The 22,424-nt window shown below is 42.9% G+C and overlaps 2 protein-coding genes and 1 long non-coding RNA gene across 5 annotated transcripts in view; 1 reads left to right on the top strand and 2 right to left on the bottom strand.

Annotated features, from left to right (window-relative positions):
- CFAP57 (cilia and flagella associated protein 57) overlaps positions 1 to 22,424 on the top strand; it is an 84,643-nt gene that overhangs the window by 59,739 nt on the left and 2,480 nt on the right. For all 3 annotated transcript variants that reach the window (XM_032247209.1, XM_032247207.1, XM_032247208.1), the window contains 2 exons: positions 55 to 198; positions 8,302 to 8,434. In XM_032247209.1, coding sequence (XP_032103100.1) covers positions 55 to 198; positions 8,302 to 8,434 — 277 coding nt within the window. The remainder of the gene's footprint in view (positions 1 to 54; positions 199 to 8,301; positions 8,435 to 22,424) is intronic.
- LOC116529404 overlaps positions 1 to 22,424 on the bottom strand; it is a 56,563-nt gene that overhangs the window by 16,994 nt on the left and 17,145 nt on the right. The gene's annotated exons all lie outside the window — the stretch shown is intronic.
- LOC116529402 (60S ribosomal protein L23-like) lies at positions 17,151 to 17,683 on the bottom strand. The gene has a single exon (XM_032247212.1). It carries the CDS (start codon positions 17,645 to 17,647, stop codon positions 17,225 to 17,227), a length of 423 nt encoding a protein of 140 aa, XP_032103103.1. The 5' UTR covers positions 17,648 to 17,683; the 3' UTR covers positions 17,151 to 17,224.

The raw sequence follows: 22,424 nt of genomic DNA on the forward strand, positions 1-22,424 counted from the left end.
ATCCTGCCCTCCCGGGGTCTCCTTTCCCTCGCTGACAGTCTCCTGGCCTGTCAGGTGGAGATCGCAGGGCTGAACACGGACCTGCAGCAGGAGTACTCCCGGCAGCGGGAGCACCTGGAGAGGAACCTGGCCACTCTCAAGAAGAAGGTGGTCAAGGAGGGCGAGCTGCACCGCGCCGACTACGTCCGCATCATGCAGGTACCTGTGCGCTCCCTCCGCCCCGGGTCCCAGACGGGAGATCCCATCAAGGGTCCCTCGGGGACCACCTGTCTTCAGGGCTCCCCAGGCATCTGGGGACCAAGTAGCTCCCCCTAGTCTTATCTTGACTCCTCTCCTCTGACGTCCCAGAGCTCATCCTCGCTGCGACTATGGCTGAGGGCTCACCTAGGAAGTTTGCTGGGCACTTCCATGCTGCACCCCACCAATGCCCACCTCCCTTCCCCAGGCACCCCGTTCCTTTTTTCTACTCCACCTTTATCCAGAGGACACCTGTGTCCTGCCTCACTCTTCTCGTCAGCCCTGGGACCTCTAGACCCTCATCCACATCATCTTAGCTCCCCTGAGCACTCTCCCTTCTCTCTTCTGTTCCCAACTGTGATTTCACCTGACTTGGTTTTGCTCCTTTTTATTCTGCTGCTGGTATCTCGTGGCCCCGCCTCGTCTGATTTTTCTGGTGCCTCAGGTCCCTACCATTATCTCTTGGGTCCCAAGTTAGCCACACCCTCCCAGAGCTGGCCTCACTCTGGTTTAATACACACCTCACACCCACCTCCCTGGATCCTTCATAGGCTGTTCAGAGCACCTGATCCCATTACTGCCGCCTCCACCCAGGCACGTTATCAGGACTGCCAGTCGGGATTCTTCTGCCAGATTTCTGTTTGGGTATCAGTATTGTCTGAGGCAATTAATGTGAATTAGTATCAAAAGGGAACATCAGAATCGCATTTATAAAGCACGTACCTTTTTATGTTCACGTTTCTTTAATGCCATAATTAAAATACTGGAATGAGAACAGGTTGCAGTTAGATTGAAACAAACCAGTTCCCAGCTTGGCCAGTTTATGCACAGCTGGGCAGAGCACACTGTGATTCAGGCCAGACCCAGGCACGGCTCATCTCATGCCATCTTACGACCAGTCCCCGCTGAAAAGCAGCCCGGTCCCTCTACCCATTGCCCTACTCCTGGGCCACGAAAGCCATCGGAGGCCCAGAGATAGAAGTGCTTCCAGCTGATGGAGCCCTGAGACACCAGCAGCCACACACTGAGCCGCTGCTAAGGGCCTGGAGTGCAGCAAGCAGGGAGGGGAACCAGGGTGACGGCCGGAGCAGTTGTCAGCTGCTGACATCGCTGAGCCCCCTCTGTGCCCTGTCACCAGAGCACAGGCCAGAGGGGCCCCACACAGACTGGGTCCCTCTCTCCATGCCAAGCAGCCAAAGCAAACATCGGTGTAGGAGGAGGAAGACCACAGGCTAGCCAGAGGGTGCGAGTGTCAGCATGAGGCTGCTGGGTGGGCTTCCTGTCTTGTTCTGCTTCCCCATACCCTGGAGGTGCTGGGCCAGCATGGGGTGGAAAGCAGAGGAGACCCAAGCAGGCCTCCTGCCCAGCCCTGCCATTGCGAGATGGCCGGCAGAGGGAGCCATCAACAAGTGAAGTCCCTGGAAGAATGTTTTCTCCAGCAGTACTGTAATCTGTGTGCTGGGGAGTCCCGTGGATCCAAATAAGTAACTCCAGCAACTGCAGGGAGCCCTTGGGGCCCAGGACAAGGGAGTGTGGGAGTGGCAGGGGTGTAGGTCTCCGGGTCCCCACCCCTTCAACCAGAAAGAGACTGCTTGCTGATAATAGTGGGGCTTTTCTTATTGGCAAAAAGTTTGGAAGATTTTTTAAAAACAAGTTTTCAAAACCACTATGCCAACCCTGATTTACCTTGGCACTCTTCTGCCAGGAGACCTTGGGTAAACTGCCTGACTGAAGGAGCCACCCTCCCTATCTGTAAAATAGGGAAGAAAACACCAACTTGAAGGAGGGGGGTGTTTTTGCAAGATCGAATATAAGGCACTAGGCACTGGCCTGGTACAGAATAAGTGCTCAAAAAGGCAATTTCCATCCTCATCATCCAAGCAAAGGACCTATTCAAGAACCAAGGTAGCAATCTGGTGGGAGAGCCTAGGAGCCTGTCACGGGATGGGCCACAGGTTCCTATGGACTGCAGGTGGCGGGGGTGGAGGGTGGATGGCATAACCGATTCCAGACCCTCAGCTGGTGGCCTTGATGTGTGCTGGTCAGGAGTTGGCTGGACCTCATCTTCAGGTTGCCAGGGCCCTGGCACTTCAATCCAAAAAAGCTAGGAAGCCTGTGGCAAACGTGGCCTCTAAGAGTAACTCATTAGAAGATAACAGAAAATGAGGTCACTGTCTCATTTGTATATTCAGACAGGAGCTCAGCCTCCCCACTCCATTCCTCAGCACACTGGCAGATATGAAAATAAGAGTTGCTATGAGATACAAACATCTAGGACACACATTTTATTCATTCAGTACACATTTTTTGAGGGCTTCTTGTGCAGCAAGGTCTGTGTCAGCCACAGAGGATTCCAAGATGAATGTGATAGTGTTCCCACCCTCAAGGAGTTCATCATCGGGAACCTGGACCAGATAGAAACCATTACTGCCCAGTTCACTGTATGCCGTGTGTGGGCTCATCCTGGAAATGGGGTTCAGTGATGCCATCAGGACTTATGGAAGGTTTCTGAGGGCAAGGGACATTTGAGCTGGGTCTTGAAGGGTGAGTAGAGGGTCATCATGGAACAAGTGGGGGAAGAGCCTTCCAGGCCGAGGCAACAACCTAGAAAAAGCAGAGAAGAGTGAGGCCTGTGGGGTGCTTAGAGACCCCGGAGTCCAAGAGAAGAGAGTCCAGGTAGAGAAGAACCCACAGAAATGGTTGGTGGCTGAGGGTCATGTTGAAAAGGGCCTCCATGTCATGCCAAAAAGTACAGTTTGTCCTGTAAACAGGCTCCACCCGAGGTACCTTAGGTAGGGGTGTCTTTGTTTTGAAAAGACAAAACACTCCATTGGCAGGGTGGGAAGACTGGTGGGGAAAGAGGCGGGTGGCAGAAAAATCCATTAGGAAATGACTGTCATGTTAAGGGTGATGAGAAGGACTTGGAAAGGGGAAAGCTGTGGTGTCCAAAGGCATTTCAGAGTAGAAACGACAACTAAAAATGTCAGGTTAGACATGGGAGGGAGGTTGGAAGAACGGAGAAGGATTCCAGGATGGCTCATTTGTGCAGTTAGGCAGATGGTGAGCCCACTAACTGTGGGTTCCAGAAAGATGTCACTGATGCAAGGATTCCAAGTCCATGGAATAAATCTGTTGCCTGCTTTTTCCAGGCTGTGAGGTGCTGCCATATTCTAAAGGTATCGACTCAGGCTATGCCATTAGGGGGCGCTGTAGCCATTCCCACCCCTCTGCTCAGTACGGAGGTCGGAAACACCTGCCAGGCTCACCAGGCTGCTCCAAAGTCCAAAGGCAGTCCTGCACCGCTCTCGGCAGAGTCCCTTTGCTTAAAAAGCTTTTTACATAAACAGCCTCACATCCCCCAAGACTTGGCACCTTGGTGTACCCCAGGTCAGAGTTCCTCTGCAGCTGAATAGACCTGGGTGGGAGCCTGGAGGATTGGAGGGGCTTTTGGAGGCCAATTTGACCAGGGAGAGATCAGGAAGAGAAGGCTCAGCAAACCCATTGCCTTCACATTTTTAATTCACAAAGCCACCCAAAGCATTTTAATTCAGTTGACCTCAGTGTGACCTCGGGACCCCTCAGAACACCGGCCATCCCAGAAAACATTTTGCGGGGAGCCCAACACTTACTGGGAGTGCCCTTCGCCATCATACTATGTGAGGTACTGGAATGGAGGTGACGTAAATGCGAGGGGGGAAAGCAGAGCCTGGAAAGCAGTAGTCAGGGAGGAACGGGGCTCTCTGGATGGAGGCGCAACAGGGTTCAGACCCCAGCTCTACCACTGAGGTACGGCCTCAGTTTCCTCACGAGGCTGGTGTAAGGCTGAACTGAGGGGCTGCATGTGCGCTGTTTGATACACTGCAGGGATCCAGTCAACCCTTGCACTTGTGGTTACTCTTATTACCGTTATCATCAAGCTCTTGCTGCCTTAGGTTCTGCTTGCTGCCTCCAGGCCCCAGGCCTGGAACACTCTTCTCTTCTGCCTCCCCTGGGAGCCCTCCTCACACTGGGCGGGCCCCTCCTTCAATCTCTCATGGCAGCGCTGCACTGAAACTGAGCAGGACCTCCCACGTCTGGCACAGTGAGCAGTGTAAGCTTTCAGGAACTGGTTCTTAGATGACTTTTCTTAAATGAGTAAGTGAACGAATGAATGAACAGAACAAGAGAGTCAGGCTGCACTGAGTGGTGGGCCTCAATCCAGCAAGGATCAAGCCCTGGAGACCGTTTAGGTGAGGGAGCATCTTGAGGATGTCAGAGGTTGGCAGGGGGGTGCTGGGAACCAGAAACCCCAATCACAGTGACGGGGCTGCAGAGGGTGGCGGGGTAGGGAGAAGCCAGGGCAGGGCTCCACTTGGGCGGGCCTTTACAGCAGAACAGGGGAGAGCACTGAGAGCTGGTGACAGACCAGCAAGAAGCATGAACAGCAGAATCGGCTCAGACACAAAATCAACAGGACTCAGTGGCAGAATGAACGGAGATGACCAAAAAGAGGAAGCAACTAAAGATGCAAACTGAGAGAACTCGAATTGTGCTTTCAGTTTCTAGTGCTTATTCTGATGATTATTGATGCATTATTTAATGAGGATGGGGAGAAGTGAAGCTTAGCAAAGCCTAATGAAAGGCGAAGTGGAGAGACACCTCAAGTGAGCAAGCTTGCCCCTGTGGCTCTAAGATCCCCCCTCCCTTCTGTTCTGGTCTCTTTCACTGGCCCTTACCCCTTGGCTTGTAACTTCCTTATTAGTAAGAATCTCATCTTATTCGATTTGGCATCCACTGCATTAGTTATTCATTTGCTCATCCATTCCTCAGATGTTTATTGAGCACCTCTAACATGCAAGGCAGGGTCCAAGGTCTATAACCCGATAAATATGTATTGAATTGATCATGTCATGATACAAAGTCTGCAAGGAGAAGGTCCATGGGAGGATCTAGCAGTTTTACCAGGCAGCATCTGAAAGGGGAATGTGGGAAATCCATCACTATTACGAGAAAATTTGGGACTGTAATGTTCCCCATCTTTCCTCCCAAACTGGGGATCCCAAAGAATGTCAAGTCCAGCTTGATGAGCAGATGAGTTTATTTCGGTCTTCTGTGTGGGGCACTTCTGGGCAGCAGTGGGACAGCTGTAGAGATCTGCATTGCCTCACATCTCTAAGCTGCTTTTAAGCTTAATTTCCTGGCTCTTTGCCTAGTGAGTATTTGCCATGGGGCTGTTTTCCTTAGTAGGTTTTCAGTTATCTTTCAGGACGTTTGGGTTATCAGGGATACCTGCTCCTCAGCTGGGCACTATGGTCTTGGCTAACTGCCTGGCCTTGAGGGTTAAGACAGTCTACATACACCCTTAAGTAACCTGGTGGGGGACCCATCACACCATGATCACCAAAGCCTGGGTTGGCTAAAAGGGTCAAACATTCAATGGAGAGAACATCTGACTCATAGAAACACAAGTACAAATGCTAGCATGGAGAATGAGGGGTTGATGGTGAGGACTGGGCATTTCATCCAAAAGAGAGAATTTCCTTATAAATTAGCCAACCTCAGGTATTCCTTGATAGGAATTTATAAGGTATTTCTTGATAGGAATACCTGAGGTTGGCTAATTTGTAAAGAAAAGAGGTTTATTTGGCTGACAGTTCTGCAGGCTGTATAGGAAGCATGGCGCCAGCATTGCTCCTGGTCAAGAACTCAGAAAGCTTTTACTCATGATGAAAGGTAAAAGAGGAACAGGCGTGTCACATGGCGAGAGAGGGAGCGGGAGAGGAGAAGGGGCCAGGTTCTTTTAAAGCAACTAGTTCTTGCGTTAATGAATAGAACAAGTACTCACTCATTACCGCAAGGATGGCACCAAGCCCTTTATGAGAGAATCTGCTCCCATGACCCAAATACCTCCCTCTAGGCCCCACCTCCAACACTGGGGATCAGTTTTGAGTATGAGATTTCGAGGAGACAAACATCCAAACTGCATTGTAATGAATACTGAAATTAAGTAATATACTGGAAGTCTAAAGGTATAGATCTGTGCTTTAGATGAAGTATCTCTGGGGGAAAAGAATTTGTTGCAGTGTCTCTAGCTCGACCCCTGCTCCCTCCTGGGCTCCACAGGTACCTCCCCACAGCAGAGAACTGTTAGTCACAGATCAGGGAGAACAGTGCTTAAGACCAACCTGTTCAAAGCTAGGCACGGTGGCTCATGCCTGTAATCCAGCACTTTGGGAGGCCAAGGCGGGCAGATCACGAGGTCAGGAGTTCAAGACCAGCCTGGCCAGCATGGTGAAACCCCAGCTCTACTAAAAATACAAAAAATTAGCTGGGCATGGTGGCAGGCACCTGTAATCCCACCTACTCGGAAGGCTGAGGGAGGAGAATCACTTGAACCTGGGAGGCAGAGATTGCAGTGAGCCTAGATCACGCCATTGCACTCCAGCCCGGGCAACAGTGTGAGACTCCATCTCAAAAAAAAAAAGAGAAGAAAAAAAAAGACCATCCTGTTCTCTGGGCCCGGACTCCATAGCTACCACTCCTGAGCTAATGTCCCAAGTAGAAACACAGTTTGTTCCTGGCACAGGTCCATTTTGTGTAGATTTGGCCTGCAGTTGCCTTTTCTGGTATGCAGACCGTCAAGGGCTTGGCAACTGAAAGTGTGGTCTGGCCTGCAGACCCGCAGCAGCATTTCTTGGGAGTCCAGTGCAGGATTTCAGGGCCCATTCGAGACCTAGGAGTCAGAGTGGCATCTAACAAGGTGTTTAGGTGATGTATTTGTATGGTCATACACAAGGCACTACTGTAGACAGGCTGACTGCTGTGGCTGTGGGCTCTATAAGCAAAGTGGCCAGTCTCTTTGGGCCCTTAGGGATGGGGCTCCTCCTTGGGGTACTTGTGCTGGGTATGAAATAGCAGGCAGAGATTTGAGGTGTGGGGAAAGAGGAGAGATGAGACTGTGTGGATCCTGCACCACCAGGCCTCCAGCAGCCTCATCGTCACTCCTGTTGACTCCCCTCCTCACTCTGCATTCCAGTGATGCAGGACTGCTGCGGTCTCCCCCACCCCCATCAGCTGTGTCATATTCTGTGCCTTTGCTCCTGCTGTTCTAGTTGTCTGGGACACCCTTTACCCTCTCCTTGGTGACTGCTTCAAGCTCAGCCCAGGGGTCAGTTCCTAGGAATCTACCCTGGTCATTCAGGCAGAACTAAGCATCTTTCCTCTAGGCCCTATCCTCCATCGCAGGAAGGTGGCCACCACACTAAACTGTGCCCACAGCCCTCATTAAACTGTAAACTCCTCAAGAGCAGAAGCTAAGATCTACTCTCTATACCCTAGGATCAACACAGTTTCTCCATAATACTGGATGACTACATTATAGGTACTCAAAAAACATTTATTAGATGGATGGATGGGTATTTTACTTGTCAAATACAAATAAAAGAAGTGAGTTTCCAGTGGATGCAGCAGATATTAATTATCCATTTACTTTTCTGTTTTACTCACTAAACAGCAGCATGCTGAGAGCAGACCATGTCCTATTTCTGTTTGCATTCCATGGACTTACCAGATAGCTTATAAATGTGGGTTCAGCAAATGAATGAAAAATGAATAAAATATAGCACAGTGCTTATGAGCTCTGGAGCCACACTTCTGGGGTTGGAATCCTGGCTCTATCACTTGCTAGCTATGTAATTGAGCAAGTTGCATACCTCTCTCTGTGCCTCACTTTTCTCCTCTGTAAAATTGTGATTGTAATAGCAACCCAGCCATAGGCTTATTTTGATGCATTTAAACTCATATAAGAAGTGCTTAGAAAAGCATTGTTGTTGCTGTTGACGTTGCAACAAGCATGGATGGATGGGAAGAGTGCTGAGTGCACCTGAAGGTAAGTTAGCTGGTTCCTCAAGAGGCTGAACAATAGGCTGGAATAAAGGCTCAGGCCCAACAGAAGATCCACAGTTCTGGATACAGACCTAACCCTGCCCATTCCCCACCTACTCAGCCCTAGGAGCGCATGTGCTATGCCCACTAACCACTCATCCATCCACTCCACGCTCCCTCTCTCTTCCTTCTTTTCTGCAGGAAAATGTCTCTCTGATCAAGGAAATTAATGAGCTCCGCAGGGAGCTGAAGTTCACTCGGTCCCAAGTCTATGACCTTGAAGCAGCTCTGAAACTGACCAAGAAAGTCCGACCACAAGAAGTTTCAGAGACAGGTAATGTCACCAGTGGCCAGGGGAGATGGGCACTGGGATTAAGGGATGGATGGCAGCTGCAGGCAGGTCTCCCTTTGGCTTACTTCTATATCAGGTCACATCCACATATGGCCTTCTGGGATCCTCTCCAGGACACATGCCTACCATCTGAGGAATCTGTGAGGGCTTTCCCACATTCAAACACACAGGTCCATAGTTCCCTGGCTATCATCCTTGAGGTTAGCTACGGTTCAGAATGTAGAATCTTTCAGATTGTAGAAAGTGGACACTTTATATAACATTCCCAGAGGGGTCTGGGGCAGTGCCCTGAAATCAAGCATTTTAGTATTTCTGTAGTGACATATGAATATTCACACTAAGCTTCCTGAATTTAAAAAAGCACTCCGTTTTTAGATCTTCTTGCATTTTGGAATACTGAATAAGGGATTGTGAACCTGTACAATTAAAATGAAGACAAAAAGAAAGATGAGAAGCTATTTAAAGGGAGAGGGGAAATAATTACATAAATATTAAATGAGTCAGTTACTGCAATTATATCCTAAAGTTTCTCTGAATTTCTTTGATGGCCAAGGCAAAAAGAGAAACAAAAAAATACGGTAGTTGATATCATTCTCATTTTATGGCAAAAGGGAGCTTTTTCTCTGGAGAAACAAACGTTTCCCTGACAATAAGTTCTCTGAGAAACTTACCACATGGATCCTTAGGAAAGGAATGTGGAGTAACAATGGGCAGCCTTTAATTATAGATGCAGGCTTTCAGGCCACAAAGAAGCATTTTTTAAGTATCCACTTGTTATCTGGACAATCAGTAAAAACCAAGAGATTAAGGCATCTCTATGGCAAATTAAGCCAACATGGTTCAAGTTTTTGTTTTCTGGTGGTTTACATTCAGGAATAAAGATTAGAGGCTTGAACTGAAACATCCCATAGCTATGGATTGGGTGTCTGAAGTGTCAGTTGTCTTTTGCACTGTGGCCACATAAGATTATGATGGGGTAAAGTTGGCTGAGAGGTACACGGGAAACTTGTACTATTTTTGCAACTTCTCGTTAGTCTTCAACTATATACGTATATTTAATTACAAAATTAAATACATATATAAGAATATATATATATAATTTGGTTGTCTTGTGCATTTTTGGCTAGGGTTGAAGTTGAGATAAGAGTAAACCCTAAGTAGTACTTGAAATGGCAAAATAAGACCCACAGAGTTGATGGGAGAGCATAGCTTGTGTCTTAAAGACTGAGATACTTGACCTCTCAGACGTGAAACCATCTTCTCTTGAAAATTAAGCACAGATGTGAACGATTCCAAAACTTCTCTTTAAAAATGTTTCAGGCCAGGCACGGTGCCTCACACCTGTAACCCCAGCACTTTGGGAGGCCAAGGCAAGCAGAACACTGTGCCCAGGAGTTCAAGACCAGCCTGGGCAACATGGTGAAACCCCATCTCTACAAAAAATAGCTGTAGTCCCAGCTACTTGGGAGGCTGAGGTGGGAGGATTTTAGAATAAAATTGATGACCTGAGCCTGAGAAGTCAAGGCTGCTGTGAGCCATGATCACTTCACTGCACTCCAGTCTGGATGACAGAGCAAAACCCTGTCTCAAAAACAAAAAAAAGTTTTAAATATGTCCAGGTATCCTAACAAATATTTAGTTGAGACCTCCTCAGGATGCCATATGATATAGCCAGATACTTCATATTACTATCATGGAGATTTCCAGACATACACAAAAATTGAGAGAGAAGTCTAATGAATTCCTGTGACCCCAGTCCCCAACTTCAACAAATATCAACTCCTGTCACTTGTGTTTCATCAGTATATCCCGATCCCCACCCAGAAGCCAAAGTGGGGAACCTAGAAGAAACCTAAAGTATCCCACAAAACCCTCAAAAGGCTCAGGAATGATCAGGAGCAGATATCTCTGTAGGTGGAAGTAAAGGTAGGGCTGAAAACAGAATAAATCTGTTTAAGAAGCTGTTAGATCCACCTACTATCCAACACAGTGGCTAAAAACAGACCCACATCAAGTCCATCATCTTGAAATTTCAGAACACCAGGGTATAAGGAAAAAATAATGCTCCAGACTTCCAAAGGAGTTAAGGAAAGTTTTTATATAAAGGATCAAAAATCAAAATTACAGGATACAAAATCAACACACACAAAAAAGTTGCAACTTTTATGTACTAACCATGTACTATCCAAAAAGGAAATTAAGAAAACAATTGCATTGGCCAGGCATGGTGGCTCACACCTGTAATCCAAGCACTTTGGAGGCCAAGGCAGGCGGATCACCTGAGGTTGAGAGTTCAAGACCAGCCTGAGCAACATGGTGAAATCCCATCTTTATATAAAAAGAAAATAATAATAATAAAAAAAGAAAACAATTGCATTTACAATTACATCAAAAAGAATAAAATACTTGGAAATAAACTTAACTGAAAAGGCAAAAGACTGAAAACTACAAAACATTGCTGAAAGAAAATTAAATACCAATTAGTGGATTGGAAGACTTGTTATTAATATGTTAATACTACGCAAAGTGATCTGCAGATTCATCGCAATCCCTATAAAAACCTCAATGGCTTTTTTGCAGAAACAGAAAAATCCATTCTAAAATTCATATGGAATCTCAAGGTACCCTGAATAGCCAAAACAATCTTGAAAAAGAACAAGATTGGAGGTCTCATACTTTCTGGTTTCATAACCTGCAATGAAACTATAGCAATCAAAACAGTGTGATACTGGCATGAAGACAGACATATAGACCAATGGAACAGAATATAGAGCCCAGATATAAACCCTCAAATATATGGTCAAGTGATTGTCAACAAGGGTACCAACACCATTTGGTGGAGAAAGGACAGTCTTCTCAACGAGTAGCGTTGGGAAAACTGGATATACACATACAAAAGAATTAAGATGGATCCTTACCTTACACTATAGACAACAGTTAACTCACAGCGAATCCAAGATCTAAACAGAAGAGCTAAAACTATAAAACTCTTAGAAGAAAGCATAGAGGAAAGACTTCGTAACATCGGATTTGGCAATTATTTATTTGGTGAATGACCCAAAAAGCACAGGCAACAAAATAAAAAACAGATAAATTGGACTACATCAAAAGTTTAAAGTTCCAAGCATTAAAGACCATTATCAATAGCTGGACATGGTGGCACACACCTATTATCCCAGCTACTTGGGAGGCTGAGGCAGGAGGATTGATTGAGCCCAGAAGTTTGAGGCCAGCCTGGGCAACATAGAAAGACCCTATCTCTTAAAAAACAGACACAAACATACACACTATCAACAGATTGGAAGGGCAACTCAGCAAATAGGAGAAAAATGTTTGTAAATCATATAGATAAAGGATTTATATCCAGGCTATATAAAAAACTACAACTGAACAACAATAATTTTTTTTTTTTTTTGAGATGGAATCTCGCTCTGTCACCAGGCTGGAGTGCAGTGACACAATCTCAGCTCACTGCAACCTCCATCTCCCAGGTTCAAGCGATTCTCCTGCCTCAGCCTCCCGAGTAGCTGGGACTATGGGCACGTGCCACCACACCCAGCTAATTTTTGTAGTTTTAGTAGACATGGGGTTTCACCATGTTGGCCAGGATGGTCTCGATCTCTTGACCTCGTGACCCACCTGCCTTGGCCTCCCGAAGTGCTGGGATTACAGGCGTGAGTCACCGCACCCAGCCAACAAAAATTTTAAAAGGGCAAATTACTTGAACAAACGTTTCTCTAAAGAAAATTTGTAGATGGCCAATAAGTATATAAAAGATTCTCAATATCAATAATCAGTAGGAAAATGTAAATCAAAATCACAATGAGATGCTACTTTTCACTCATTAGTATGGCTATTATAAAAAACAAAAACAGGAGACAGAATATAGCAAGTGTAGGCAAAGATACAGAGAAATTGGAACCCTTGTGTACTGCTGGTAGGAATGTAAAATGGTACAGCTGCTATGGAAAATAATATGACAGTTCCTCAAAAAATTAAAAATAGAATCACCATATGATCCAGTAATTCCACTTCTGGATATATATGCAAAAGAACCGAAAGCCAGAAACTCATGTGTAAATTTATGTTCAAAGCAGCATTATTCACAGTTGCTGAAAGATGAAAGCAGCCCAAGTGTCCATTGATAGATAAGGATAAACAAAAGGTGGCATACACATTCAATAAAATAGTATTTAGCCTTAAAAAGGAAGGAAATTCTAACACATTCTGCAACATGGCTGGACTTTGAAGACAGTATGTGAAATAAGCCAGCCACAAAAGGACAGTATTGTATGATTCCATTTAAATGAAGTGTCTAGAGTACTCAAGTTCATAGAAAGGAGACTGGTGGTTGCCAGGGCCTGGGGAGTAGAGAGGAATGGGAAGTAAGTGTTTAATGGGTGTACACAGTTTTATTTGGACGAGACAAAATGTTCTAGAAATGGATGGTGGTAATGGTTATACAACAATGTGGATGCACTTAAGGTTACAAAACTGTACACTTACAATGGTAAAATTTTGTTATGTATATTTTAACACAATTTTAAAATATTTTTAATTTTAAAAATGATTATATCATCCACATATCTATCACCATGAAGAAAATGGTTTCTTCATTTAGCCTTTTGGCAGTAAAGGATCTGAAACTATCAAATGACAGCAAATCCCAATTTCATTAGACTTCTCAACAGTAGCTGCAAGTTAGAGAACAATGAACCTATATCTTTAATTTTCCAAGGTAAAATGATTTTCAATCCAAGATTCTATACCCAGGCAAACATTCAATCAAGGGAGAGGGTAGAATTAAGGCATTTTTAGATATACAGGGGTCTCAATAAATTTACCTGCCATGCACTTTCTCAGGAAGCTACAAATGAATGCTCTTTGCCAAATAAAGGAAGTAAACCAAGAAGAAAGGCATAGGACTTAAATAAGACGCAAATAAGAGGAGGAAATAGAATTCCTAAAATGATGGTGAAAGGAGATAGCCAGATAATAACTTTGCCACAGGACTAGAGAGTAATCAGTCCAGACTGGGTAGGTCAGAAGACACTTGGAGAAGATGAAATTGGTATCATATCTAAGTATCTAATGGGAGGACATTTACACAACTACCAAAGAGTTGAGATTGAATTGGTGTTACCAAAATACCTGAGCTTTGGCCTAGGCCCTGCCACTACTCACTGCACAGAAAGCCAGTCACTGAGACAAGTATTGCCAAGGAAGAAGGCTTTAATTGGGTGCTGCAGCTGAGGAGATGGAAGTTCAGTCTCAAATCCATCTCTCCAAATGACTAAAACTAGGGGTTTAAATAGTAGGGAAGAAATGTAACAATATATAAAAAACAAGAATTAGGGAGAGGCAAGGGGGCATCTGGTGCCCTGATCCAGTGAGTTTTGGTTTTTGATACTTTTTTTTAAGAGAACTGAAGGTCCTTTCTTGAGGAAGGAACTCAGGTAAAACAATACAAGTTTCAAGCTGTAATAGCAGAAGGGTCAATTTCTATGTTTATCCAAAAACAATGGTCTGTGGGAATATTGGGCCCATTGGGCTGGTTTCAATACCCCCTTTCTATTTATCAGTTCCTCAATCATGAGGAATCTGGTTGTCAATCTTTCTGGCTGCTTCATGCTGAGGAGGGGTGTTGTAGGCAGCTCCACACCATGGGTGACCATGTGGCCACCTGAGAATCAAAGCTTAATCTAATATAGAGTTTTCTTCTGAAGCAGTCTTTGTCTCTCCAGTCCCCCACTTCCACCAAATACAAATCACAGCAGAACCAGTCTACCTGCAAAATTAAGCTTCGGTCCCATATACTTGGCTTGATTACCCACATAAAGTACAAGAATCATTGTCCATGTAGACTCTCCCAAATTGGCTTTGCTAGAGCATCTCACAAGGCCACTTCAGTCAAAGCCCTGAGAAAATAACCAGTTCCTTCGATTATGTTCCACTGCAAAAGAAAACATGGTTATTAACATATGCAAACAAACATATTGCCGTGAATTAAGAGTATTCACAAATAGTTTACAAATTCTGGAGAAACTAGGAAGAGAGAGAAATACGACTGAAAATGTGTTATAAAAAGTATACTCAATACACTCAAAGTATATTCCAAAGTTATAAATAGCTCAAAAGAAGATTCTCCAGACTCTGAAAAACAAAACAAAAAGAATCAGCAATATTTCAAACAACAGAAGCCATAAAAAATTATTTATGTCCTCCATTAGTTGAGTCTATACAATGACCTCCTGCAATGCTTCATATTGGGTTAGCAATCTTTTTTTTTTTTTTTTTTTTGTGGGACGGAGTTTCACTCTTGTTACCCAGGCTGGAGTGCAATGGCACAATCTCGGCTCACTGCAACCTCCGCCTCCTGGGTTCAGGCAATTCTTCTGCCTCAGCCTCCCGAGTAGCTGGGATTACAGGCACGTGTCACCATGCCCAGCTAATTTTTTTTTTTGTATTTTTAGTAGAGACGGGGTTTCACCGTGTTGACCAGGATGGTCTCGATCTCTTGACCTCGCGATCCACCCGCCTCGGCCTCCCAAAGTGCTGGGATTACAGGCTTGAGCCACCGTGCCCGGCTGGGTTAGCAATCTTTTATGAACACATCAGCCTTTCAATTAGTGCCCTGAAAGTTTTCTCTAATCCAATAGCACAATGTACAAAGTTATCTGAAACCTGCATTCAAGAGTCTTCTTCATGAACTCTCAACAAACAAGCCTTGGACTGTAGCTAATTATAAGTCACTTCTTTTTTTTTTTTTTTTTAATGAAAGATCAAAGAGAAACATTGATTGTGAATGATAAAAGTCTTAAGATAGCCATAGTGAACAATAGAGTTGATAAAGTAATTTGGTTATTTCTTGTCATACAACAATTTAACACAACAATAATTACTGACAACATACACTAAGACATATCAGAATTTCAGGAATGTCGTACAATCATGGAATACATATTAACAACATATTTACATAAATAGTACCCCAAGAAAGTTAAATGCCACCTCACGTTTGACAGTTCTTCTTGTATAATTCTAACGTAACAAATAAGCCTAATATAGCTCTCTTGGACTTCAGGGAACCTAGTATCCAAAAAAAAAAATAGTTTGATGTCAAGAAGACTGAATTTAGAACTTGAAATTTTGCTGTTGGAAAGTCTGCTAGATTTCAGAGGTTTAAGACACTTGTTATTGTCCAAGCACAGTGGCCCATGCCTATAATCCTAGCACTTTGGGAGGCCAAGGTGGGCAGATCACTGGAGGTCAGGAGTTCAAGACCAGTCTGGCCAACACAGCAAAACCCTGTCTCTACTAAAAATATAAAACTTAGCAAGGTGTGGTGGCACACACCTGTAATTCTAGCTACTTGGGAGGCTGAGGTGGGAGAATTGCTTGAACCTGTAAGGTAGAGGTTACAGTGAGCCAAGATCACGCCACTGCACTCCAGCCTGGGCTACAGAGCAAGACTGTATCCAAAAAAAAAAAAAAAAAAAAAAAACCAAATACTTGATATCTCAAAAAAAAAAAACAAAACACACACACACACTTGATATCACAAAATAGGATTACAAGTTACTATAAAATAGTGATTCTGGTAACCAAAATTATAACACAAAAATGTTTACTCTTTGATAGAGAGGAAACAGTTTCCCAAACAATAAGGCCTAATATTTAAGACAGCATGAGGCCAACTAAATCTGTCCCTTCCCCCCCCCCCGTTTTCTCCCTTGCAATTTACTCAAAAGGTAAACAAAATATTTTATCTTTTAATATTAAAAAAAATCTTATTCAAAAGAGAAAACCAAACTCTTAATTCTGTATGGTATATTACTAATATTAAAGCTGGTTTTAATAAAATATTATAAACAAATCTATCCAATTTTAATCAGTTTGACCCTAAGGTAAGATTTCTATAAATTTTTATATGCTTTTCCAATTTTCTGTTAAAGAGCAGATCAATCCTCCAAGAAAACCCTGTTATTCCAACATATGAGCCCAGATGCTGGCCTTGCATCACTGTCCTTTTTATATTAATGTTTTATTTATAGAAAATATCTGATCTAATCTAATCCTCAAAATCAACCCTTACAATTTCACACACCCACCTCTTCTGTGATAGTCCCTGGGCCTAGAGGGATTGAGTAATTTTAATTTCTGGCCCGGTGTCTCATGAAAGCAGTTTATTTCGAGTGTCACCTTCTCCCAAGTCTGAAGACAAGGATTCAACTGGTGCCAATGCTCAAAATTTAGCAAGGATTGGTGCCTTCTTCAGACTGAAGAGTCAAAGCCCTGTAACTTTAACAGCACAAGGATTAGTTAATAGGATATTTATACTACAGAAAGTTTTCTCATTCTGTTTAACATGTTACAATTAAAACTGTGTAATTTGGTGTTTAGGAGTTACTGCCTGCCCCACTTTAAACTACTGTATTAAAGTAGTTAGATTATTCATTGCATATGTCTAATTGCTAGTATTCTAATGACAGAACTGTCACCAAGAGCATCAAAAATGTCATAAGCTGTATGTCAAACTTATCACACGAAGACAGCTAACTTTTTTCTCCATTATTGAAAAATGTTAAATGCAAATGTCAATTTTGGAAATTCAATATGAGAAATAATCTCCTTTCACTTATATACTATACAACAAGGACAAAGTAAGAACAAGCACAAAACAATTTCTTTTCAGCTGTTTTTTTTTTTTGTTTTTTTGTTTCTTTGTTTTTGGTTTTAAAGTTTTTTATTTTTTACAAATATACTGGAGAATCATGCAATGCTGCCAGCATTGGATGCAATCCGGGGCCACAGGTCTGCACGCTCCTTTGCTACTGGTCCTGTAATGGCAGAACCTTTCATCTCACCTTTATTGTTCACTATGACCCCTGCATTATCTTCAAAATAAAGAAACACGCCATCTTTTCTCCAGTATGACTTTCGTTGTCGAATGACCACTGCTGGATGTACCTTTTTTCTGAGCTCTGGTTTGCCTTTCTTGACTGTGGCCATCACCATGTCACCGACACCAGCAGCGGGAAGTCTGTTCAGCCGTCCCTTGATCCCCTTCACAGAGATGATATACAGGTTTTTGGCTCCTGTGTTGTCAGCACAGTTGATCACAGCTCCTACCGGAAGACCCAAGGAAATCCGGAATTTCGCACCAGAGGACCCACCACGTCCTTGCTTCGACATCTTGAACGCCGGAAAGAAGGAAAAAGCTGTTTGTTTTTTATTGTTGTTTTTGGTTTGGGGTTTTTTTTGAGACAGGGTCCCACTGCGTAACCCAGGCTGGAGTGCAGTGGCACAATCTCAGCTCACTGCAACCTCTGCCTCCCAGGGTCAGGCAGTCCTCCCACCTCAGCCTCCCCAGTATCTAGGACTACTGGCTTGCACCACCACCCCTGGCTCATTTTTGTATTTTTTGTAGCGATAGGGCTTTGCCATATTGCCCAGGGTGGTCTCAAACTATTGGACTCAAGTGATTCGCTTGTCTTGGCCTCCCAAAGTGCTAGGATTACAGATGTGAGCCACTGCATCTGGCCCTCTTTTCAGCTATTCTAAATGCACATCATCATACATTTCCAAGATTGGTTTCTAGACAACTGAGTAGGTAACTTTCACCACCAAAATCTTCAGACTAGTGTTTGTGAGATTTGCAGCAATGCAAGCAATGCAGGCATGTATGTGAGATTTGACTCCACACTAAATCTGGCATCATGCCTAATTGTATTAAAAACCTACACATATTTTATTTTTGAATACACACATGAAGGCCCATCAGTGATACACAGCTTGAGATTAAACATCACTAGAAAGTCTCACCGTTTTTTATTACTACTTAATCCAAGTGAATGCCAATTTAAATTAGTTTGAGAGAAATTCTTGTCAATATAATGTCCTTAAGGACAAGGCCAGTGTTTCCTGAACATTAAAACTTTGTACACATATCACAGTTTTTCTTCATTAAAGGAAAAGATCTAAAACCAACCCAAACTGTTTATTCAAGTGACTCACACTAGAAACAAACACCACTCGAACAGTTCCACTTTCATCCACTCGCCCAACAACACAATGTATAATCTACTATTTCTGTTTGGAACTTATAACAGCCTTCCACTAGAAACTAAAGAACATGGATGGTTTTATACAAACGCATATCCAAGCAAAACACAAAGGAAAACAAACAGCAAACAAATAAAAATTAGTAGCGAAACAAACAGGAAACCAACCCCAACATTTCCCCAACTCAGTCTACCCTGGAGACTACCATGTTACCCAGAGCTCCAAAAAAACACGCGATCAATATTTTATTTCTGATACCCAATTCAATATCCTTAAGTCCACCAATATCCCCATACATCCTGGGCAATCAAGAAATTCGCTCTAGGCACATGACCAGTAAGTACTCCAGTGCCAGCACTATTCATGCGCAACAGCAAACATAGTGTGAAGCAGTGCAGGCGGGTATGCGAGATTTGGCTCCACCCTAAATCTGGCATCATGCTTAATTGTATTAAAAAACAGTTACCAAACTGGCAATGCATGTCTTTACAATATTTCTTATTTTACCTTCATCAAGACTAAGAACTTTATGAAAATGTTAGCCAAATTTCTCCAATTCTCTATCAGGTTTTAAAGAATATTTTATTATCTAAACTTTCTATTTCCTCTGTAAGTGCAGAGAAAACAAAAAAATTCCTATGTATGACTTACACAGACCATGCATCACATCCTTGGGCTTTCCATCCAGTCCCAGATTTTCTTCTTCATTCTTCTTTAAAGAACCAGTCATTTTACTCCAGTACAAAAAATTCATCAGACAAAATTCTTTGTCATACAAATGTATTATCTTTTCTTTATAACCTTCCTTACCAAAAATAGATCTTCATATCCATAACTTTCTTCACATCTCTCTCCCCTACCTTGTTTCATAAACAACCATTTTTAAGTCCATAATTTGAATTAACATTTAGATAGCTTCTAAATTAGACAAAATTATTTTTTATCTTGCTAATAACATATATTTTGGCCCATTTTATATACAGAATTATATGTTAACTATACTTCTTATCCTTAATAACCTTAAATTTTAGTGAAACCCTGAAAAGCAAGAAATCTTGAACTATCAGATATGAGCATTTTATAGAAAAAAACAATTCCACAACTTTTAGAAACATATTTCTCCATATCAAAACTTTTTCTTAATTGGAAATGACCCAGATAGCCAATGAACATCAAAAATAATTTTAAGATTTTAAATTGCACAAAAAATTTACCTAAAATGTTTATCCTTTGACATGTATACAGTTTCTTCATTTTAGATTACTTCTGAAAACTGAGGTATTAGGCACAATCATATAAAGTTAGTTATTTCCTTGTTAACCATTTTCTTAATAGCCAGTGAACATCAGGTGCTCACCTAAATAAGAGCCTCAAAGTTAAACACATAGGTATTTTTGCCAATAACTCAGAAGATTCACCTAACAACATTAGTCTCATCTGTCAAAGAAGGCATACAAACCAAGATCATTTTGTTTCTGCTAGGTTAAGAGCTTTATAACCTTCTATGCCAAACACTGAAACCTCAAAATATCTAGCAAAGACATATATAAAACCCAAACAAAAACGTATTCGGACAATTCTGAAGACATTTCTATTTTCATTTTACCAATAATTTTAAAGCCAGCTTGTTTGATAAAAGTTTACTTAAGTCACGTGAACTTGAAAATTGCTTGGACTTATTTATTTAATATATGAGCGCTCTTTTGCTTATAAGCCAATTTGGTAGACACAACGTATAATAATGAGTGTTCATACAAATAAACACATCTAGACATGTAGACACACAAACAATTAAAAATCTAATAGCTTTTTTTTTTTTTTTTTTTTTTTTTTGAGACGGAGTTTTGCTGTTGTTGCCCAGGCTGGAGTGCAATGGCGCGATCTCGGCTCACCGCAACCTCCGCCTCCTGGGTTCAAGCAATTCTCCGGCCTCAGCCTCCCGAGTAGCTGGGACTACAGGCATGCACCATCATGCCCAGCTAATTTTTGTATTTTTTTAGTAGAGACGGGGTTTCACCTTGTTGACCAGGATGGTCTCGATCTCTTGACCTCGTGATCCACCCGCCTCGGCCTCCCAAAGTGCTGGGATTATAGGCTTGAGCCACCGCGCCCGGCCCAAAAATCTAATAGCTTTTACCTTGCAACTCTAGCCATGAAATACCAATACAAGCTCACTGGTTTTACATGGTTATACTTTGTTTGCCTCAATAGTTAATGCAATGAAGGCTGTGAACGAAAATTTTAAGTAATGCAGTTTCCATGACAGTTTGATTTTTAGGGGCCAAACCTCCACAGACTACAAAGAACACTGGGGCTAAACAGCACCAAAGGAAAACGTCACATATTAACCAGGCCTGACTTTGCCTAGAACAGCAGCACAAAAGCCTGGGCACATGCAGCTCCATCCCACTTTCCCATTCAACAGCAAACTCCAGATTCCAAACAGTATTGGTGCCAGATATTATTGCACAAGAATATCAAGTTGGCTGAATTCTGATTTCCCATGACTGTATCAAACTCACACAATCACCAAAACTATCCAACTGCTGCAGCAAGAAACAAACCCCTAGAGTGTCCAAACTGAAACCGTCAGGGTGCTTCCTCTCTCCACTGGTTGAGCCCGATCAACCTGCAAATGGAAATTCCTTAAGGAATTTACCAAATTGAGAGGAGCTGACCCCACTGTCTGGTACCCAAAAAAGATGCTCACTTGCCGGGACACAACACAGTTACAAACAAGTCACCAATAGTGTCCATACTGAAACAGTCAGGGTACTTCCCTCTCAGTCAGTTGGGCTTGTTCCACCTACAAATAGAAATTTCTTTAAAAATTTCCCAAATTGAGAGGAGCAGATCCTGCTCTCTGGACCCACAAAGGACACTCACCTATCTGGGTGCAGATGTTGAATTTCAAAGGCAGTTCTTCTAAGGCAATCAGGAACAAAGTTTGGGCTGGCTATGGCAGGACCAGAGAGAGATGGAAACTTACCTCCAGTCATAATTGGGTGGGCAGCTGCTTAGGAGGGCTTCTGAGACTCCCAGCCCACAGCAGCCAAGCTGCCACAAGCAAGACATTTCTGGTTAGGGAAACAAAATCTATTACTGAAACACCAGGGGTTTGGTTTAAGTCCTGCTGCTCACAGCACAGAAAGCCAATCATTGAGAGGACAAGTATTGCCGAGGAAGAAGGCTTTAATCAGGTGCTGCAGCCAAGGAGATGGGAGCTCAGTCGCAAATCCATCTCCTTGACTGACTAAAACGGGTGGATTATATAGCAGGGAAGAAATGTAACAATGGGTAAGAAAATAAGAACTAAGGAGGGACCAGGGGCCATCTGGTGAGTTTCAGTTTTTTGACACTTTTTTTTTGAGGGGCATGAAGGTCCTTTCCTGAGGAAGAAACTCAGATAAAACAAATACAGGTTTCAAGTTTTAACAGCAGAAGGGTCAATTTCTCTGCTTATTCAAAAATAACTGTCTATGGGACTATTGAGACAGTTTCATTGGCAGTATGGACATAAGAAATTTCACAGATGAAAAAACAAAGCAATTATTAACTTTAAGGAACACAAATTATTGTATGGAAAAGAGAAATGAATTATTGTATACTACATGGCTCAACTGTCACCAGCAGTTATATAAATCACAATTAAATTCTGACTATTGATCTCAAAATCAGGAGGATGAAAGGATGGGAAGTATGTGGGGCTGGGGAGGGTGCTGAAGGAAAGCTAAATCCTCATCTTTTATAGATAGACATCAGTAGATAATGCCTAAAAATGGTAAGTCAAAGAAGCAATGTAAGCACATTAATCAAAGCAGACTGTGGAAGTAGATATCAAAAGAATTAGCCAAAATAATTGAAATTGTTGCCTCTGAGAAATGGAGTGAAATATAGAACAAGAGAA

The sequence above is a fragment of the Sapajus apella genome, unplaced genomic scaffold (assembly GCF_009761245.1).
Source record: "Sapajus apella isolate SASKATOON/1434 unplaced genomic scaffold, GSC_monkey_1.0 scaffold62, whole genome shotgun sequence".
Taxonomy (NCBI): Eukaryota; Metazoa; Chordata; class Mammalia; order Primates; family Cebidae; genus Sapajus; species Sapajus apella.